Source organism: Octopus bimaculoides, chromosome 2, assembly GCF_046866305.1.
Source record: "Octopus bimaculoides isolate indiv1 chromosome 2, ASM4686630v1, whole genome shotgun sequence".
Classification (NCBI taxonomy): domain Eukaryota; kingdom Metazoa; phylum Mollusca; class Cephalopoda; order Octopoda; family Octopodidae; genus Octopus; species Octopus bimaculoides.
In genome coordinates this window covers 158,833-179,373 of record NC_142929.1, presented here as the reverse complement: position 1 = coordinate 179,373, position 20,541 = coordinate 158,833, and the positions used below count along the sequence as shown (strand labels likewise).

Below are 20,541 nucleotides of genomic sequence, written 5' to 3'. Positions count from 1 at the left end.
ACTAACTTGGTCGCCCAGATAGCGGAAGCTATCGACTACCTCTAGTTTTTCACCCTGGAATGAGATAGAAGTTGTTTCCTGTTTGTTTACAGTCTTTATTGCACCTGAACATCTGCCACAAACAAAAACTAACTTGCTAGTTAACCTGCCTTTGATGTTGCTGCACCTCTTATGTGTCCATAGCTTGCACCGGGTACATCTTATAGAGTTACTACCTACTCCTTTTCTACATACTGAGCAGGGCCATCTACCTGAAGGGGTTTGTGTTTTATCTACCTTCCTACTTATTAGGATTTGGGTTTTAGCTAGGTTGACTCTAAGGCCCTTCAATTCTAGACCTTGCTTCCACACCTGAAACTTCTCCTCTAGTTCTGATAGTGACTCCGCAATTAGGGCAAGGTCATCAGCATAGAGGAGCTCCCAGGGGCAACCTGTCTTGAACTCCTCTGTGATTGCCTGGAGGACTATGATAAATAAGAGGGGGCTGAGGACGGAACCTTGGTGGACCCCTACCTCTACCCGGAATTCATTGCTGTACTCATTTCCAACCCTCACCTTACTGGCAGCATCTCTGTACATGGCTCGCACAGCTCTCACTAACCATTCTTCTATCCCAAGTTTCCTCATTGACCACCAGATAAGGGATCGGGGGACCCTGTCAAAGGCTTTCTCCATGTCAACGAAAGCCAGGTACAGAGGTTTATCGTTAGCTAGGTATTTCTCCTGCAGCTGTCTCACTAGAAATAAGGCATCAGTAGTGCTTTTACCTGGCACGAACCCAAACTGCATCTCATCTAAATTGATTCGCTCCCTAATTAGTTGGGCTATGACCCTCTCTGTAACTTTCATAACCTGATCTAACAGCTTGATGCCTCTGTAATTATTTGTATCTAAAGCGTCACCTTTACCTTTGTAGCAGTTGACTATGATGCTGCTACACCAGTCATTGGGTATGACTCCTTCGTGTATCACCTGGTTCGTAATACAGGTGACTAGGCTATAGCCAACACTGCCAGATATTTTGAGCATCTCTGCAGTGATTCCTGATGGGCCGGGGGCTTTCCCAGTCTTCATACTCTTAATTGCTTTATCTACCCTGGTACTATCAACTCGGATAGCTGGTCCCTCTATTGGGTCGACATACGGCAGGCTCTCTTCCTCCCATTCATTCTCTTTATTAAGCAATCTATCGTAGTGGCATCTCCAGACCTCTTTCTTTGCATCCTCATTTAGTGCAAGCGTACCATCATCCATGCGAACACATTTCTCTCCTACAACATCATTATTCTCTCTCCTACACTGTCTTGCAACACGAAATACCTCGAGTCTTTGGTCCTCACGGCGCAGAACATTGGCAAATCTTTTCTTATCTGCTTCCCCTCTGGCTAAATAAACCTGTCGCCTAATTATAATAATAATAATGGTTTCAAATTTTGCCACAAGGACAGCAATTTTGAGAGAGGGAATGAGTCGATTACATCGACACCAATGTTCAACTGCTACTTATTACAAAACCCTGAAAGAATGAAAGCAAAGTCAACCTCGGCAGAATTTGAACTCAGAACATAAAGATGGATGAAACACCGCTAAGCATTTTGTCCAACATGCTAATGATTCTGCCAGCTTGCCACCTTGATGATGATGATGATGATGATGATGATGACTATATGAATGTGTAAACCTCCTTTTCATTGCAAGAACACTCTTAAACGCCTCCAACCATCTAAGTTTAGCAATTTCAAAATAAATGACTGTGAGTACATAATCCTTCAATTTCTCCCAGCCTCTTAAAAATCCTTCTTTCATGTCCAGGAAAAATTGCAGCATCTCCAAACACTTTCCAGAACTGATAACAAATGCAGGAAATAAGCAGCTGTCAATATTTACAAACTGCACAATTTATGGAAACTGTAAATCATAGCAAAAGTTGTAAAATGAAAGCAAAAATTCAATGGTGCATATGTATGTATATATATATATTTATATACACAACTTCAACTAAAATGTAAGACTAACGTTACCTAATGCTATTCTTATACCACCATATGCATTAATATATCCACTAATTGTTTCTCCTGCATCTCTCACACCATGAACTCTAACATACTCCTCAACATTCTGAAGAGATCTGCCAAACCATTTGGCACATCGAAACGTACGTAAATGACTCATTACATAATCTCCACATAATCAAATCAATGGCTAACTAGCCCAGTTGACTTGCTTCTTCTTCTGTTTGGTTCTCCATTCTCCACATAACTATATAGTTATTATATTTTCTATTGGTAATTAAAACAGAAGACAATGAGTTGCTTCTCTCCAAGGTTTCCCACTGCCTTCATTGATTGCTGTGGTACTAAACAACATATCTGACCTGTGCTGACCACACAGGTGTGGCCACTTCTTTGTTATTACAGAAGGCTGTGGACTGTTCCATTGTTGATCTCCAGCATCTACTGAGCCTATTTACTGTTTGGCTGTGTGTCCACCAAGCCACATGTCTTCCTCTTACAATCCTCCCCAACCCTCAGGTATTTATGACTATCTCAAGTATAAGGCAAAAGTCAAAACTAAACCACATTTAATAATACTACACAATAGAAGGAGCAGAACTAGCAAACTTAACTCTATTCTGTCCCTAACAATAATGGCTACGCTGATGCCATGGCTACAAAGGGTTTCCACAAAAACAGAGACTGCAACAGTAGTGGTGCTAACCAAATGATGGCTACTGCTGCTGCTGCTGTCATGGCATGGTAGACGTTCTGTTCTGGCCCCTTCCTTCACATGCTAATCTCTCTTCATCCAACATAAAACTATCCCTCCCTTTCTACCGTAGCCCCACTCACTTGAAAGAGATCTTAGTCTTGCAAGCTGCACGATAACCTCATTAGTGCCAGTGTCACGTAAGAGCACCCAGCACACTCTGCAAAGTGGTTGGCATTGGGAAGGGCATCCATCCCACAGGACTCCTGCCTAAGAAGACATTGGAGTATGATGCAGTCCTTGAATCTAGTCAAAGCAGCCATCCCATGGAAGACAAACAATAAACTGTGTTGATGATGTACCTTTGCCCCCAACCCCACCACCCTACACCCTAACCCTCCACGATGACTCCCATCTGTTCACCCCTCATAGCACTTCTCCATCTCCACCCAATACCTCTTCCCTTTTATTTTACCACCAGCCCTTACACATCTATCATGTCTTTCTTTCACTGCACCTACCTACTTACTGCTTCTCTCCACTGCCCCACCCCCACACATTGCCCAACTTGAACCTCTATGCTGCCCTCCACATCTTTTCCTCTCATTGCATGCACACACACACACACACTTCTTCTCCCTCAATGTCTCTGTGTCCCTCCCCAGCTTCTCCAACTCCTCCCTCCACCTGTTCCCTTTAATGACTCCTCCTAATCTATTGCTCTCTTCCTGCACACCTCCCATCCTCAATCACTCTTATATTGAAAAACAGTTTTTAGGCCCCTTAAACTCGCTCTGTTTTTCCTCAATAACTTATCCCCAACTCCTTTCCTCTGTTCCCCTGCCATGCTTCTTCCCTCCCCAGGTAGTCCCTACCTCACTGCCTGCTGTTACCTTATCCCCATCACTCTATTGCAACTATAAATTCATACCTTTCATCTTATCTTCCCCTAACCCTAACCCTTCCTAGAATCAATGAACAGTCTCTCTCTCCTATTCTCCTTTAGTAACAGGGGTCACTTTAAGCCCTTAATCTCACAAATGTGGGAGGCAAGAGTTTGCCATGAAAACAGCTCCCAGCACAATCTGTAAAGTGGCTGGTATTAGTAAAGGCATCCAGCCATGATGCAATCACCTAACTCATGAGATCCTCTTATTCACCCCACCCATGCCATCATCATCTGCTTTCCATGCTGGCATGGGTTGGATGGTTTGACAGGAGCTGACAAGGACTGCACCAGGTTTCAATTGTCTCATTTGGCATGGTTTCTACAGCTGGATGCCCTTCCTAATGCCAACCACTTTATAGAGTGTATTGGGTGCATTTTATGTGGCATCAGAGTTTGGATATTAAATGATGAAAGTAGAGATATATAACCTTCCTCTTCATCATTTTAATGTCTACCTTCCCCTACTTGCATAAGTGAAACTAGACTACACTGAAGTAAAGTTTTCTATGGCCAGATGCTCCTCTTCGTAACTCTACCTCAGCTGTCTCCAAGCAAGCTAATAATTCCTAAGTCTATTGAATATCAAACAACCTGGATCCGCTTTTGCAGTAGACTATATGTAGGGTGAGACTTTTGTTTACAATCAGGGCACACACACACGAAGGCAAGGAGAAACGCATTCTTTGTAAAGTGGTTTGCTTTAGAAAGGGCATCCGGCCACAGAAACTCTGACACTGGAACATGCTATGGTCTTCCAACTCATCAAATCCTGCTATAATGAGTTAGTCTAACAGGAGTTGATGCGTTGGAGGACCACAAAGAATGTTAAAATGATTATGATGATGATTGTATCATTGTTTAGGTGGCATGGGTAGGATGGGTTCAACAGGTTCTGGAGAGCCAGAGAGATGTGTTGGGCCCAGATGTCTGCTTTGGCAAGCTTTCTACAGCTGGATGACAAGTTTATAGAGTGTGTTAAGGGGATTTTTTGAGGCACCAGCCTGAGTAAGGTTGCCAAGTAAGTTGTATGAGAAGACCTTTTGATTGAGTTGAGGTACAAGTATTGAAGGAGGTGGTTTTGTGTGTGATAGGAGAGAAGAGGAATAGTTTGAGGGCTGCAGACAAGATCCATGGTAAACCCGGCAGGAAAGGGGGAAAAGATGGTGGAGATGAAGTATTAGTGTTAGTGTCTCCTTTTCTCACCATTTTGTGATGGTTGTGAACATACAGACCACTGTCCTTCATTTCCAATCTGGACTGGCTCTTGTGCGGGTGACACATAAAATACACCATTTTGAGCGTGGCCGTTGCCAGTTCCGCCTGACTGGCCTCCGTGCGGGTGACACGTAAAAGCACCCACTACACTCTCTGAGTGGTTGGCGTTAGGAAGGGGCATCCAGCTGTAGAAACTCTGCCAAATCAGATTGGAGCCTGGTGTTGCCATCTGGTTTCACCAGTCCTCAGTCAAATCGTCCAACCCATGCTAGCATGGAAAGTGGACGTTAAACGATGATGATGATGATGATGATGATGATGATGATGATGTCTGGCCCTGGAGGTGGGGGCAATATCACTGGAAGGCAGGTGAAGGTTGGCAACAGAAAGGGCGTCCAGCCATAGAATATCTATCAATTTCATCCAACCTGTGCAAGCATTGAAAAGTGGCAGTGATGATGATGATGATGATGATGACTGAAGAGGGACAAACTAAATACCAACAGATCTACAATTTGTGCTACTCCTCCTCAATATATGACAGGTAGTGACCGAACCATCTGAACGTGGCCGATGGCAGTACCGCCTGACTGGCCTTCGTGCCGGTGGCACATAAAAAGCACTATCCCAACATGATCGATGCCAAGCCCGCTTGACTGGCTCCTGTACTGGTGGCACGTAAGAAGCACTCACTACACTCTTGGAGTTGTTGGTGTTAGGAAGGGCATCCAGCTGTAGGAACATTGCCAGATCAGATTGGAGCTTGGTGCAGTCACTGGCTCTCCAGACCTCAGTTAGACCGTCCAACCCATGCCAGCATGGAAAAATGGACATTAAAGAATGATGATGATGATGATGATGATGCACTCTTTTCATGTATCCTGGAAGGATGAAGAACAGGGTCAGCTTCAACAGAATCACAACTCAGAAATCAGGAGGGACAAAATTGTAGAGAAATAAGACCCTTTTCTGTTGTTCCCTCTTTCAAAAGAAAGAAAATAAGCAAAAACAAAAAGAAAAGAAAGAAGAAAATGATAGGAAAAGGTAAAAAAACAATTACAATATACCTAGAATATGAGTAATGGGTTTCGATTCTGATGAGCCAATCCTGGTAAATATCTTATCCAAAATATTCTCCCTGACAGCATTATACTGTACCTTAAAATAAACCCAAAGAGATTGTCTGAACAAAATTTGAAGAAAAAGGTAATTAAAATCATTTTATTAATTTTTTTGCTGCTTTCAGTCATTTGACCCTACTTTATGGGGCATAGGTGATTCCATAATGTCAGGAATTCTACTGGCAGAAGAATGAAAGGCAAGGTTGCCATGCACAAGATTTGAACTCAGAACATTGAGGATCCATCTAGATTAGCTCTAATAAGATAGCACATGCAACACTGAAACTGACAAACAGGGCCGAGTTCCATTCTTTGCAACAGGGTAAGAAAGACATTACAAATTCAAGAAGAACATGGAAATTGAATCTCCTGGACTTATTATAACTTAAGTTTGACAAACAGATGTCCTTTTCAATTCTAAGTTGTGAGATATAAAAAGGTTTCAATGGGAGACTTCAAGGGTTTCTAGAAGACCCTTTCAGTCAACTGGTGAGATAATGCAATTATCTACTGAAGCAACACCAGCAACACTGAACCTATATAACATCTGTACAATATTAAATCTATATAACATTTGTACAATATTGAAATTACATTATTTACATTTGATGGATATTTGTCCTCATTTTGTTTGTTGTTAACAACTTTCGGCTCCAGCCTTCATCAGGTGACTTGGGGAAATTTCAAACCTGTGTTCTCATTCCTAAAGTATTTTTTGATGATGTTATTATTATTATTATCATTATCATTATTCAGGTCACTGCCTGGAATTGAACTCGGAATCTTGGAGTTAGTAGTCCACAGTCTTAACCACTATGCCATATGCCCATGGGCAATTATGGAGTGAATTTTAGGGCTTGTAAGCCTAATATTTTCCTTTCCTTTCTTAATACCGGTTCCCATCTGCTGTTGATATCTGCACTCAGTCTGCTTAGGAGGTTATTATGTCCAAACATATGTGCTGCTTCTTTTAGTTTTCTTATTTTCCAGTGGTGTTCTGTTTTTCCATACATGATCAGCTATACCCAATTTATCAATATCTCCTCGTGTCACAGATTTGCAATGGCCCTCTACCCTTATTTTGAGGGGGCAGTATGCTTTACCTACCACAGCAGCATGGGATGGAGTCTTTGGTCATATTCTCTTCTATTCGTGGTTTTACTCGAAGGAGATATTTGCAAAGTGTTGTATTACTCTTGAATATTGTCCTGATGTCATATGGGCTGCATATCTTTTGTATCTTTTCGGAGAGGCTGTTCACATAGGGTAGACAGACTGTGGTCAGTTTAGGGGTTTCATCCACTCCAATTATGAAGAAAAGAGAGGATGAAACCCCTAAACTGACCACAGTCTGTCCACCCTATGTGAACAGCCTCTCCGAAAAGATACAAAAGATATGCAGCCCATATGACATCAGGACAATATTCAAGAGTAATACAACACTTCGCAAATATCTCCTTTGAGTAAAACCACGAATAGAAGAGAATATGACCAAAGACTGCATGTACTCCATTCCATGCTGCTGTGGTAGGTGATACAAAGGTGAAACATGCCAATCTCTCAAAATAAGGGTAGAGGAGCATCGCAAAGCTGTGACACGAAGAAATATAAATCGGGTATAGCTGATCACATATGGAAAAATGGAGACCACCTCCCCCTGTGGGATGAAGTTAAAATAATAGACAGAGAACACCACTGGAAAATACGAAAACTAAAAGAAGGAGCACATATGCTAGGATGCAATAAGCTCCTAAGCAGATCTTGTGCAGATATGAACAGCAGATGGGAACCGGTATTAAGGAAGGATACAAAAATAATCAGTTTATAAACCCCAAAATTCACTCCATAATTGCCCACAGGCATGTGGCATAGTGGTTAAGAGCATGGGCTACTAACCTAACCCCAAGATTCCGAGTTCGATTCCAGACAGTGACCTGAATAATAATCATAATATCGAAAAAAACCCTTAGGAATGAGAACCCAGGTTCGAAGTTTCCCCACAACACCTGATGAAGGCTGGAGAGTATATCAAATGTAAATAATGCACATAATTCCTCATCTCTCAAACATAGAACAATATTGAACTTATATAACATCTGTATAATATTGAATCTATGCTACACAGTATTCAACATATACCATATGGTATTTATATTGTATTCAATCTATACTATACCTATACATTATTGAACCTATATTATACAGTTCTAGTCAAGATGGTTTGGCTACGAAGAACAACTGTCAGACCTGTGACTCCTTTTCAGGGTTATGTATGGCCAGTTAGACCATTCCTCTGGAGGGCCAGAGAAGCAGTTCAAGGGCCATCTGAAGATCACTTTAAAGAAGAACAGAAGACATTTCTACTTTGGTATTCTCGTTTGTGGGTGGGGGGGGGGGGGGTGCTCAGCATTACCAGAAACGAGAAAAGGGGCATGCAGAGTTATACTGGTGCCCCCACCTAACCTAGAATATTTCAATGTCCCATGAAATATTGGGATATACAAAAGACAGGAAACAAATGTAGACAACCAGGTAATGAACATCTAAGACAATTGAATAAACAAATTGAAATTCATTGCAAACTGGCCATCAAAACCAGATTGCAAACTCAGCTCAGTGCTGAAAACTTAGAAAATCCTGTGTAATTTTTGTCATTTTTTAATGAAAAGAACCATTTACACTAAAATCAAGAGCTGCAACGAACAGCTGGTATGTGTGTGTGTATGCAGGGGAGAATGATTCTTACCTTGAATGTTTGTAGGAGTATTTGAAGGCCTAAATTGCAGGCTTTTTGGTGTAAGGCAGGTTGATTTAAGGCTATACCTTCAACACGCCCAAAGGAACTTTTAGGTCCAAAAGAATCCATTAAAATAAATCCAAGTTGTACTAAGCCAGGCACAACGTTGTCCCATCCAGAAGTGCTGAATAAATGTAGAACAATACCCATATATAGAAATATGATAATCTTACAAGTATATACACCAATTACATATCCATAGTACGTTACCATCATTATTCTGTTGTTTGTCTGTTTTGCCATAGTAACATGGTTGATATGACTACACAACAGCTTCAAGTCATCTGACATACAATAAAGAGAAAACTGCTAATTTCTGTGAAATATTTTTGACATGGTTATATTTCATAATTGTCTGCCGCTATTCTTAAAATCATTTCTTGTAAAAAATATTTCAAAGTCATTTTGTTGAACATTTTGTCATTTTCTGTATCAAGCCTTTGTTTTATTTGAGAGAAATAGTAGTCAAATTCCCCTCAAATCAAACTAGCTTTAAAAAAGGACACATACATGCATCCACTGTCTGAAAATAATACTGTGTTGTTACGGCTGGAATACCTTTGTTGTAGATTTGCTCAATTAAGGCTGACCTAAGGCTAAGCAACACCCACATTTTCTTAAAGGTTTCCCGTCTCCAAATTACCGAAAGTTGTTCAGTCACTATTCAATTCATTTTGGTCCTGCATCCATTAAAATACTGAAAGCCAGGATAGCAATGCCAAATGGACATCTTCATGACATCAGTGATTCCAACCTTCATAAAAGAGAGAGAGTGTGTGTGTGTGTGTGTGTGTAATAGTCGATAAAACATATATCAGAAAAGAAACACATTCTAGAGAAGAGAGCAGTAATTATTAAAACAAAAAGTTAAATTCTGGTCATAGAGTTACCAAAGGTTTTGTCTTTGTATAGAGTCTGACGAGCTGTCCACAAGACTGTCGTTCATGGATATGAAACCTTTTGCTAACTCCATGATCAGAATTTGACTTTTTGTTTTATTATATATATATATATATATATATATATATATATATATATATATATATATATATATATATAGAGAGAGAGAGAGAGAGAGAGAGAGAGAGAGAGAGAGAGAGAGAAAGAGAGAGAGACAGAGAGAGAGAGAGAAAGAGAGAGAATCATCATTTAATGTCCATGCTGGCATGGATTGGACTACACACACACACATTCATTCCATTTAGCATAATTTTCCATGCCAGTATGGATGAGACAAGAGTAAACCTTAGGATTTTTATGGCTGAATGTCAACTTTTAACTGTTTTTCAAGAAGGAATTTTGTATTCCAGAGGAATACGAAAGTGCTGAACTAGTAGACTGTGGTGTTATGGGCTGTGATGAGCTGTGTGTTGTGGTGGAGAGGGGTGAGGCAAACAGAGGTGAAGCCAGACCGGAAGGGTCAGATCGGAAGTCGGACACGCGGTCGAAGGCTAGCACGTGGAGTCAGTCAGAAAACAGAGAGGTTACGAGAAAGACGTGTTCTGATCAGGAGCGATCGTGTACTCCGCTGCGGTCGACAAGGTAAGGTCCAAAGTTTCATTCTATCCTTTTGCTTCTTGTTGTCTTTTTCCTCCATCACACCACAAGCTATTTCGGCCCATAAGGAAAAAAAAAAAAAAAAAAAAAAAAATTATGAGTGTAATCCGGATTTCTAGTGATATAATTAAACCGTTTTGCGGCGACACGGACGTGGTCGCATGGCTAAAAAAGATGAAGCTGGTCGCGAAGCTCCAAGGGATATGCGACTTGGCAAGTTTTCTACTGCTCTACTTGGATGGTCCGGTGTTGGCGCTATTTTTAGAGATGGAAGAGAGGGACCAAGTTAGCGCGGAGAAAATAGAAATCCGCTTGATGGAGGCCTTCGCAGAAGGAATGTTTGAGGCGTACACTCGCCTGGGGAGAGCGAAGTGGACCGGCGAACAGGTCGGCATGTTTGCCAACGAACATAGGAGGTTGGCTAGACTGGCGGGGTACGAGGGAGAATCGCTGGATAGAACAGTAAAGTTGGCGTTTATAACTGGGTTTCCTGACCACCTGTCGGTCGAATTGCAGAAACTGCCGGACGTGAACACCATGCCCATCATCATCATCATCGTTTAACATCCGCTTTCCATGCTAGCATGGGTTGGACGATTTGACTGAGGACTGGTGCAACCGGATGGCTACACCAGGCTCCAATCTAATTTGGCAGAGTTTCTACAGCGCATGGCGAATATAATAACGAGAGCTCGTATATTAGTGTCGTGTTGTACATCGACACCGTTGGCAGCAGCGGCGACAGCAAAAGGTGGCCGGCCAAGGAGTGGCAGAGAGGGGTCGAACAAGGAACATGTGCGACCGTTCAAAGGACAGTGTTTCCAGTGTCAGGGCCCGCACATGGTGCGAGACTGCAAGTTACCCAAGCCTGAGGTCATCTGCTACCGTCGTCGAGGAACGGGACATATAGCCAGCGAATGTCTGCAGGGAAACGGTCTAAGGGAGACTACTGCGCCAGTGGTCTCCCTTTCAGATCAATAAAGGCGCAATTTTTTCTACCCGTTGTTGATGTGCTGGTGGATGGGAAGATGTCGTGTGCCCTCGTGGACACAGGCTGTACAACGACCCTGATGACTCCGGGAGTGGTAGAGACGTGGAGTGGAGAAAGCAGTGTGAGGGCGGTTGACGAAAGGAAGGTACGACGTGCAGATTGAGGTGCAGGAAACAAAGCTGACGCTGCAAGCAATTGTAGTTGGCCACTTGGTGGATGAGATTGACGTGGTGATGGGGATGGATGCAATCACCCGTTTAGGAGGTGTCACTGTCAACGAGGCCGGTGTGACTTTCGGGGTCGCGGGGAAACCGTGTATGGCGACGCCGTGCATTGGTGAGAACCGCGAAGAAAACTATGCCGTGCACACTATTGAAGACCAGGATTTTCGTGCCGTCTTCGATGGGCAGAGGTGGACAGTGGAGTGGCACTGGAAGGGAGAGCTCCCGACGTTAAAAAATAAAGTGGGCTCCTACCAGCATACTTTGAAAGGAGATGCCAGAAGCGAGTTCAAGGGGGAGGTGGAGCGGTGGATTAAGGAGGGCATATTGATCCCTTGGGAAGAAGGAGAGAGCGGAGTCCTGCCGCTGATGGCGGTGGTACAGCCCATGAAGCATAAGGTCAGACCAGTGCTTGACTTCCGAGAACTGAATGACCATATATCATGTCATACGGGTGGCGAGGCCACAGATGTCTGCGGAGACACCTTGCGAGAATGGAGGCAGATGACAGGGGCCTCCACGATCGTCGATTTGAAGTCGGCATACCTGCAGGTGCATGTGGCTGAGAGACTGTGGAAGCATCAGCTTGTCAGGTATAAGGGCCGGACATACTGTTTGACCAGGCTGGGGTTTGGGCTAAATTCAGCGCCAAAAATTATGGCAACAATTCTCAAGGCCATCCTGGGAAAGGTGGACAGAGTAAAAAGGGCCACCAATTAGTACATCCATGACATCCTTGTGGATGAAACCATAATGCCAGTAACGGAGGTCATAGGCTACATGAAGAGTTTTGGACTGATCGCCAAGCCACCAGTAGCGATGGAGGGAGGCGCTGCACTGGGCCTCAAGCTATGGAGAGACAAGGCCGGCGCGTTGGTGTTTCGGTGAGGGAATGAGGTCCCCGAACTGGGCACCAGCATGAGTAGACGGGAACTGTTATTGGTGTGTGGGAAGCTGGTGGGACACTACCCGATTGCAGGATGGCTCCGGACAGCATGTAGCTTCATCAAGAGACGAGCCGAAGGAGTGAAGTGGAACGATAGAGTGGGGGAGAAGACGACCGACATGATGCAGGAAGTCTTGGTCAGAGTGAGTGCAGAGGATCCAGTGAGGGGCAGTTGGTATGTTCCCAAATCAAAGAGCGGGATCGTATGGTGTGACGCCAGTAGCATCGCAATAGGGGTTGTCTTGGAAATGGGAGGCACCGTGGTGGAAGATGCAGCCTGGCTCAGGAAGATGGATGACTGCAACCATATCAACGCGGCAGAATTGGATGCCGTGCTGAAGGGGGTGAACCTGGCCTTGAATTGGGGGCTGTGCACCATCGAAATTAGAACCGATTCGGCCACTGTGCTTGGTTGGGTGTCGGCAGTCATCACCAATGAGCGAAGGGTGCGAACCAAAGGGGCTGCGGAGATGCTGGTAAAGCGCCGATTGGGAATATTGCAGGAGCTAACCGCTGAGTTCGATCTGGAGCTGAGCGTAATTTTTGTGCCTTCCGAAAAGAACAGGGCAGACGTCCTAACCAGGGTAAAGCAAGCTTGGTTGCAGGTGCCAGAGGATGCGGAGCAGGCTGTGGCTGCAGTATGCTGTCTGAGTGACTCGGAGTTGAGGAGACTGCATACCATGCATCACATGGGAGTGGACAGGACATTGTTCCTCGCCAGGAAAGTTGACTCTGAGGTAACGAGGCGGAGCGTGCAGAGAGTGGTTAGCAGCTGTGACAGGTGCCAGTCTATTGACCCTGCTCCGGCCATACATGAGGCGGGAAGTATTCCAATGGCCCACAACTGGAAACGACTGGCAGTGGACGTAACACACTACCGGCAGTGCACGTACCTCTCAATGGTTGACTGCGGACCGGGGCGGATGGCCATATGGAGGGAGATGAAGACGGGGACTGCAGAGGAAATCGCAGGGGTATTAAATGGGATATTCCTGGAACGAGGCCCCGTGGATGAGCTGCTGCTGGATAATGGCACTGCATTTCGCTCGGAGGTCCTGAAAGAAATGCTTGACAGGTGGCAGGTCAGCCGCTTCTTCAGGGCGGCATACCGGCCAAGTGGAAATGGAGTGGTGGAAAGGCATCATCGTACCATCAAGACCATGGCAGAGAGGGGCCACATTTCGCCAATCGAGGCCGTATTTTGGTACAATATGTCGCCCAGGTCAGGACAGGCTGAGGAGTCAGTGCCACACAGGGCAATATTCAGGTACGAGTGGAGGCACCTGTGTATTGCATCAATGCGACTCCGGGGAGAAGAAGAGCACACCTTCGTGCAGATCGGGGAAGAAGTTTGGGTAAAACCCCCAAATGCACGGTGCACATCACAATGGGGGAAAGGAACTATAACCTCCATCAATTCAAAGAACAACGTCTCAGTCAATGGTATGCCACGCCATGTTTTGGATGTGCGGAAGATTGTCAGCGCTTCAGAGGATGGAACCAGCTGCAGTGGGCAGGATGATGAAGACAGCAGCAGTAGGCAAGATGATGAAGGCAGCGCGCCAGGAACTCAGGCCAGTCCCGGGGTCGCACAGCGACCACAGAGGGAGCGGTACCCTCCTCCCTGGTTGGCTGATTATGAAACCAATTAAGGTAGTTCGGGAGCGAGGAGGAGTGAGTGGGAGAGCCGGTTGAATGATCTATAGATCGGGGGGGGGGGGGCGTGTGGTGTTATGGGCTGTGATGAGCTGTGTGTTGTGGTGGAGAGGGGTGAGGCAAACAGAGGTGAAGCCAGACCGGAAGGGTCAGATCGAAAGTCGGACACGCGGTCGAAGGCTAGCACGTGGAGTCAGTCAGAAAACAGAGGTTACGAGAAAGACGTGTTCTGATCAGGAGCGATCGTGTACTCTGCAGCGGTCGACAAGGTAAGGTCCAACGTTTCCTTCTGTCCTTTTGCTTCTTGTTGTCTTTTTCCGCCCCTGGACTGGCCCTTGTGCGGGCGACACATGAAATCTTTTGAGCAGGATCGTTGCCAGTGTACCTGGACTGGCTCTTGTGCGGGTGACACATGAAATTATTCGAGTGAGTTCGCTGCCAGTGCCCCTGAACTGGCTCTTGTGTGGGACCGTCGTAGGATTTTCGAGCGAGATCATTGCCAGTGCCCCTGGACTGGCTCATGTGCGAGCGACACATGAAATCTTTCGAGCGGGATCGTTGCCGGTGCCCCTGGGCTGGCTCTTGTGCGGGTGACACATGAGGTTTTTCGAGCGAGATCGTTGCCAGTGCCCCTGAACTGGCTCTTGTGTGGGGTTGTTGTAGGATTTTCGAGCGAGATCGTTGCCAGTGCCCCTAGACTGGCTCTTGTGTGGGTGGCACATAAAATACACCATTTTGAGCGTGACCGTTGCCAGTACCGCCTGACTGGCCTTCGTGCGGGTGACACGTAAAAGCACCCACTACACTCTCTGAGTGGTTGGCGTTAGGAAGGACATGCAGCTGTAGAAACTCTGCCAAATCAGATTGGAGCCTGGTGTAGCCATCTGGTTTCACCAGTCCTCAGTCAAATCGTCCAACCCATGCTAGCATGGAAAGCGGACGTTAAACGACGACGGCGACGACACCACATCGACACTTGTTGCAGCCCAACAACATGTGACACCATCACCATTTGTAGGTGAGATGATGATGTCACTATACCAGAGTTGAGAGCAGTTTTGTAAATATTTACAGATATGCATGGAGAGAGAGAGACACACACACATAATGAAAGATGGACGTAGGAAATTTGTCAGGAAAACAAAATGTGAGCAGTAATGGGAAGAGGGTGCAGTGGAATAATAGGAAGGTTAATGAAGAAAGTCTTTGTATGGAGAAGATGCACAGTTGCCATAAAGTCTAAAGTTACAAAGGAAATTGATTTTCGCAAATGCCATGGAGTAAATAATTTCTGTTACCTAGGTGATCTAATTAACAGTGGAAGAGAATGTTCTGAAAATGTAGTTACTGTGATAAGAATAAGATGGAAAACTCCAAGAGTTATTATCTCTGTTGGAAACATAAAACCTCTCTCTCTCTGTCCGAATGAAAGGCAGATTGTATGATGCTTGTGCACACACAGTAATGCTCCATGGTAGTGAGACACTGGCCCTGAATGCAGAGGACAAGCAAAGACCAGAGAGGAATGAAGCTAGTATGTTCTGCTGGATGTGCAATGCTAGTGTTCATGCATAACAAAGTGCAAATGTACAGAGAAACATGAAGTACAAGAGGAATCAGGTGTAGTGCACAAGAGAGAAGACTTCACTGGTTTGGTCATTTGATGTGTTGGGATGAGGACAGTTACATAAAGAAGTGCCAAGGCAAGTGACTGTCCAGTGGGATCAAACCAATCAACAATGTCCTTGTGAAGAGAACTTCTCAACCCCACACTCTCATGCCTTATATTTTGAAGACTGCTCATAATTTACAAGAAACCAGTTCTAACTAATCAATAAATGTGTCAATAAACAAGAGTTTACCTGTTTTCTATGATTTCCAGGACAAATGTATCAAGCTTAGGAACAATAACAATATTCTTGTGTAGCCATGTACATCGCTGCTGTTGTTCAGCATCACTGAAGCTCTTCAAGATAATACTCTTTAGCAAAGTAAAGATCTGTTAATTTCCAAGGAAAAAAAAAAAAATTAACAAAACTTTTTTTTTTCCCAAAATTTCACATTGTTAAATTATTGAGTAAAATAACAAAATCTCAATGAGGAAATAAAATATTTAAAAAAAACCCTTTATTTCATGGATGGAATTTTTATTTTGTTTTTATTTTGATTTGCTTTGATTTTTTAATGATTACAATTCATCATAGAAACCATTCAAAAACAGAAAGCTGTTGTCAGTTAAGCAAACAGTGTTATGTTTTTGATAACAGTCATCATCATCATTGTCGTTTAACTACACCAGACTTCTGTGTCTGCTTTAGCACGGTTTTTACAACTGGATGCTCTTCCTAACAACACCAACCACCCTGCAGATTGGGCTGAGTGCTTTTTACATGGCACCAGCATAGGCAAGGTCCGTTTTGGCATGGGTTTTACAACTGGATGCCCTTCCAAATGTTAACCCCTTTACAGTGTGGACTGGATGCTTTTTAAGTGGGGCCAGCCCTGGCAGGGTCATCAAATAGCTTACAAGACAGGAGGGAACCTTTGAGGAAGTGACATTGTGTCAGATGATGAAAGGTTAGAATGAGAGAGAGAGAGAGACAAACAGGTGTCTTGTTGTAAAGGAGATAGATGGTTACCCAGAGAGAGACGGCAAAAACAGGTGTGCTGCTGTAGAAGAGATGCATGGATACCTGACCATTGGTAACCATAGTGATTTCTAAAGTAGGCACTAAGTATCTGATGCTTAGGAAGAGTACAATCGACCCCAGTATTTAATTGGTGCTTCATTTTATCATCAACTGAAAGTGAAGGATGAAGAAGGCAGAGTTAGAACTGCAACACTCTACCAACCCCAATAATAAAAGTATTTGATTTGAAAAAGTACCGAGGGAAAAACAATGAGAAGACACTGAGACCAACACACCTTAAACTTGGTGAATTACTTAGTCTCCGACCAAAGCATCAGTCTATTTTGCTATTGATTTTGGGTACAGGCATTGATCAACCCTCTCAGACCCTGAATGCCTCTGTCTAACTTTCCCCTCCCACTGGGCTCCTGAGTAAAAAAAAAAAAGAGTAAATAGTTGCATTCACAGCTCAAGAGTAAGAATTGCTTACTTCTCAACTATTGTATTTGTTCACTGAAGGCAAACTAATTGTCGGAATTGCAACAAGAATTTAGTAGGAGAATAGCAATAATGAGCCCATCTCAAAACTATTGTATTTGTTCACCCGAATCACTACCTTCCTCATCACATTCTCCAGTCTCATTGTCCAAATCACTCTCATTGCCTGCCTAAGGGTAAACTCTTCAACTGAAGAATAAACATCATCAATAAACATCATCTAGGCCTTGCTCATTTACCAGATGAAGTGCTGGGTTCATTCCATATTTTTTTCAATAAAAACAGTTATGGGGGAACACCATCAACAGTGAGTCACTAACACATTTGGCTACAAAGTTGTAATGTGATAGGCTGTCTATTTTAGTGTTTTATCTCCTTTTTCTACATGAGTGTCTCTCTTTATAACCACTTTAATGGGAATCTGGTAGAGATTACATCTAGGCTATTTTCCTGCTAAACTGGAAACATGGTGTGATAGGGTTGAAGAGTTGCACTTTATCAACAACTGACTTCATGTTGAACTCAATATCCACAGCAATGTTTCCAAACATTTTTAGAGTACTGCATCTTTTAGAGAGTCAATATTTCATTTTTTAACCAACTTTCCAGACCACTGATGAAAAATGTAAGGTTAGATTTTAATAATTTTACTTAACCATTTATTGTTTATGGAAACATAATTGTACAAGAGCCTCTAAAATTATGTTGTATCTAGGGAGGGTCATTATGTCAATAATAATAATAATAATAATCATAACAAGAGCACTCAGAGAGTGCAAACCTCTGCCAAGGCAACACCAACATCCTCTCAACGATTAGCCAGAGATGATTTTTTATAATGAGAATATCTGAAATAAAGTCGACTGCTCTCACAAACGAGAATACTAAAAATGAACCTGACCACTCTCAAATATTAAGTAAAATACAGGAAAAATAATCCAGAATCATTGTCTGGTACCAGATCGACCCCAAAATCTAATCAGTTCACACCAGTCACGAGACCAAACATCCCTGAAAGTTTCATCTGAATCCATCCAGCAGTTCTTGAGATATCTTGTCCACAGACAAACAAACAAACATGACTGAAAACAATACGTCTACTTTCGCTAAGGCGGAGGTAATAATATTAAACGCTGACTTGTTTGATTTTACTCATTTATTGTTTGTCAATTGGTTCGTTATGCTAGCAACTAATTAATCAATCGCTTGTTTGATCTGTTGGTTAAACAATCATTCAGTTTTTCAATTTCCTCTTCTTGCTGTTGTTGACCTCATCAATGACAAACCTTTCTTCTGCAGGTCTGCTTTGAATCTGAGAATTAGTCCAGTGTCTCTATGTACATGTACAGGGTATAGAGATGTGGGTCACTTATGAGGGAAGGGGAAGAATCAAGGAAGTGGGGGATGTGTGTGTGTGTGTGCATGCAAGTGGGTATACGTGCTCATGTCTGCTTGCAGGTGTGTGTGAGTGTCTCTGCTTTGACCATCAGTGACCTCTTTAGGGACCTAGTCTCTCTTTTTCATGTCAGCTTTGCTTCAAATCTGCCTGTTTGTCATCAAGTAAAGCTTTATGGGTGCATTTGAGTTCCCTATTTCCAAACAACATTACAAGGCATAGAGTGTAAAGCACCATTGCTAAGACAGACAGACAGACAAAATGCCCTTACCATTGGCTCTGCTCCTTGATGAATGCAAGATGCAAAATATAAACTTACCTGATCTTTAAAGCGAAATACTTGACCAATGGTCAAAGACATAGCCAGCACAAACGGAGTCAAAGACTTCATTGTTATTGTTTGCAGTTCCATCTGAAAAAAAAAAAATCTAGATATAAATTTTAATGGATATAATTAAATGTATTAATTTACATTCTTGAAACATATCTGCCTTATAAAATTGGAAGTCCTCAAAAAATAAAGTCTTTACTAACGTTCTCAACACTGATTGACTACAAAGATTATAGCTATCATTTTCCTTTCATCCACCAAGTTTTTAATAATAATAATCATCATCATCATCATCATCGTTTAACGTCCGCTTTCCATGTTAGCATGGGTTGGACGATTTGACTGAGGACTGGTGAAACCGGATGGCAACACCAGGCTCCAATCTAATTTGGCAGAGTTTCTACAGCTGGATGCCCTTCCTAACGCCAACCACTCAGAGAGTGTAGTGGGTGCTTTTACGTGTCACCTGCACGAAAACGGCCACGCTCGAAATGGTGTCTTTTATGTGCCACCCGCACAAGCCAGTCCAGGGGCACTGGCAACGATCTCACTCAAAAATCCTACGGGAGCCAGTCAGGCGGTACTGGCAACGGCCACGCTCAAAATGGTGCATCTCATGTGCCACCCGCACAAGAGCCAGTCCAGGGGCACTGGCAACGATCTTACTTGGCTTGCCGGGTCTTCTCACGCACAGCACATTTCCAAAGGTATAATAATAATAATAACAATAATAATAATAATAATAATAATAATAATAATATCACTCAGAGAGTGCAAACTTCTGCCAAGGCAACACCAACATCCTCTCAGCAATTAGCCAGAGATGATTTTTAAAATGAGAATATCTGAAATAAAGTCGACTGCTCTCACAAACGAGAAGACTAAAAATGAACCTGACCGCTCTGAAATATTAAGTAAAAAAAAAAACAACGGAAAAATAATCCAGAATCCTTGTCCGGTACTGGATTGATCCCAAAATCTAATCAGTTTGCGCCAGTCACAAGATCAAACATCCTTGAAAGTTTCATCCGAATCCATCCAGCGGTTTCTTGAGATGTCTTGTCCATGGACAAACAAAGAGGGTCATGTAAAAGTGATACCGTTGGTGATAAGAACGCTGGGGTCAGTCCCATTGAAACTTCAAGATTTTTTAAGGTAACTGGAAATCCCATGCAAGATTGATGTCTTACAAAAAGCAGCTTTATTGGGCATGGCACACATTTTATGGAAAGTATTATCTGTCTGAGGTCCTTGTTGTGACTTGACAGATGACTAAAGACTCCGGTGCATTTTTACCTACACTGTGTCACGAAGGAATAATAATGATAATAATAATCAAGATGCATGGCACTGTTGAGAATCAGAAAAAGCTAATTCTTTACAACTAAACATGTCAAACATGTATGGCATGCTGCATCTCTTAGATATCAGACCCAAATACTATATATCCATTTTACATCAAAACCAGCCAAATCTAACCTCTCACACCTACATTTATGATGTCAGTTTAAAAATTGACAATCACAT

General features: G+C 43.2%; 1 protein-coding gene and 1 pseudogene across 2 annotated transcripts in view; one reads left to right on the top strand and one right to left on the bottom strand.

Annotated features, from left to right (window-relative positions):
* Positions 1 to 20,541, bottom strand: part of LOC106870749 (Fanconi anemia group I protein) — a 103,596-nt gene that overhangs the window by 43,603 nt on the left and 39,452 nt on the right. For both annotated transcript variants that reach the window (XM_014916943.3, XM_014916944.3), the window contains exons 10-13: positions 19,003 to 19,095; positions 16,022 to 16,158; positions 8,738 to 8,912; positions 5,938 to 6,028 (exon numbers count right to left, since the gene is read on the bottom strand). In XM_014916943.3, coding sequence (XP_014772429.1) covers positions 5,938 to 6,028; positions 8,738 to 8,912; positions 16,022 to 16,158; positions 19,003 to 19,095 — 496 coding nt within the window. The remainder of the gene's footprint in view (positions 1 to 5,937; positions 6,029 to 8,737; positions 8,913 to 16,021; positions 16,159 to 19,002; positions 19,096 to 20,541) is intronic.
* LOC149136850 (uncharacterized) lies at positions 11,975 to 14,160 on the top strand (annotated as a pseudogene).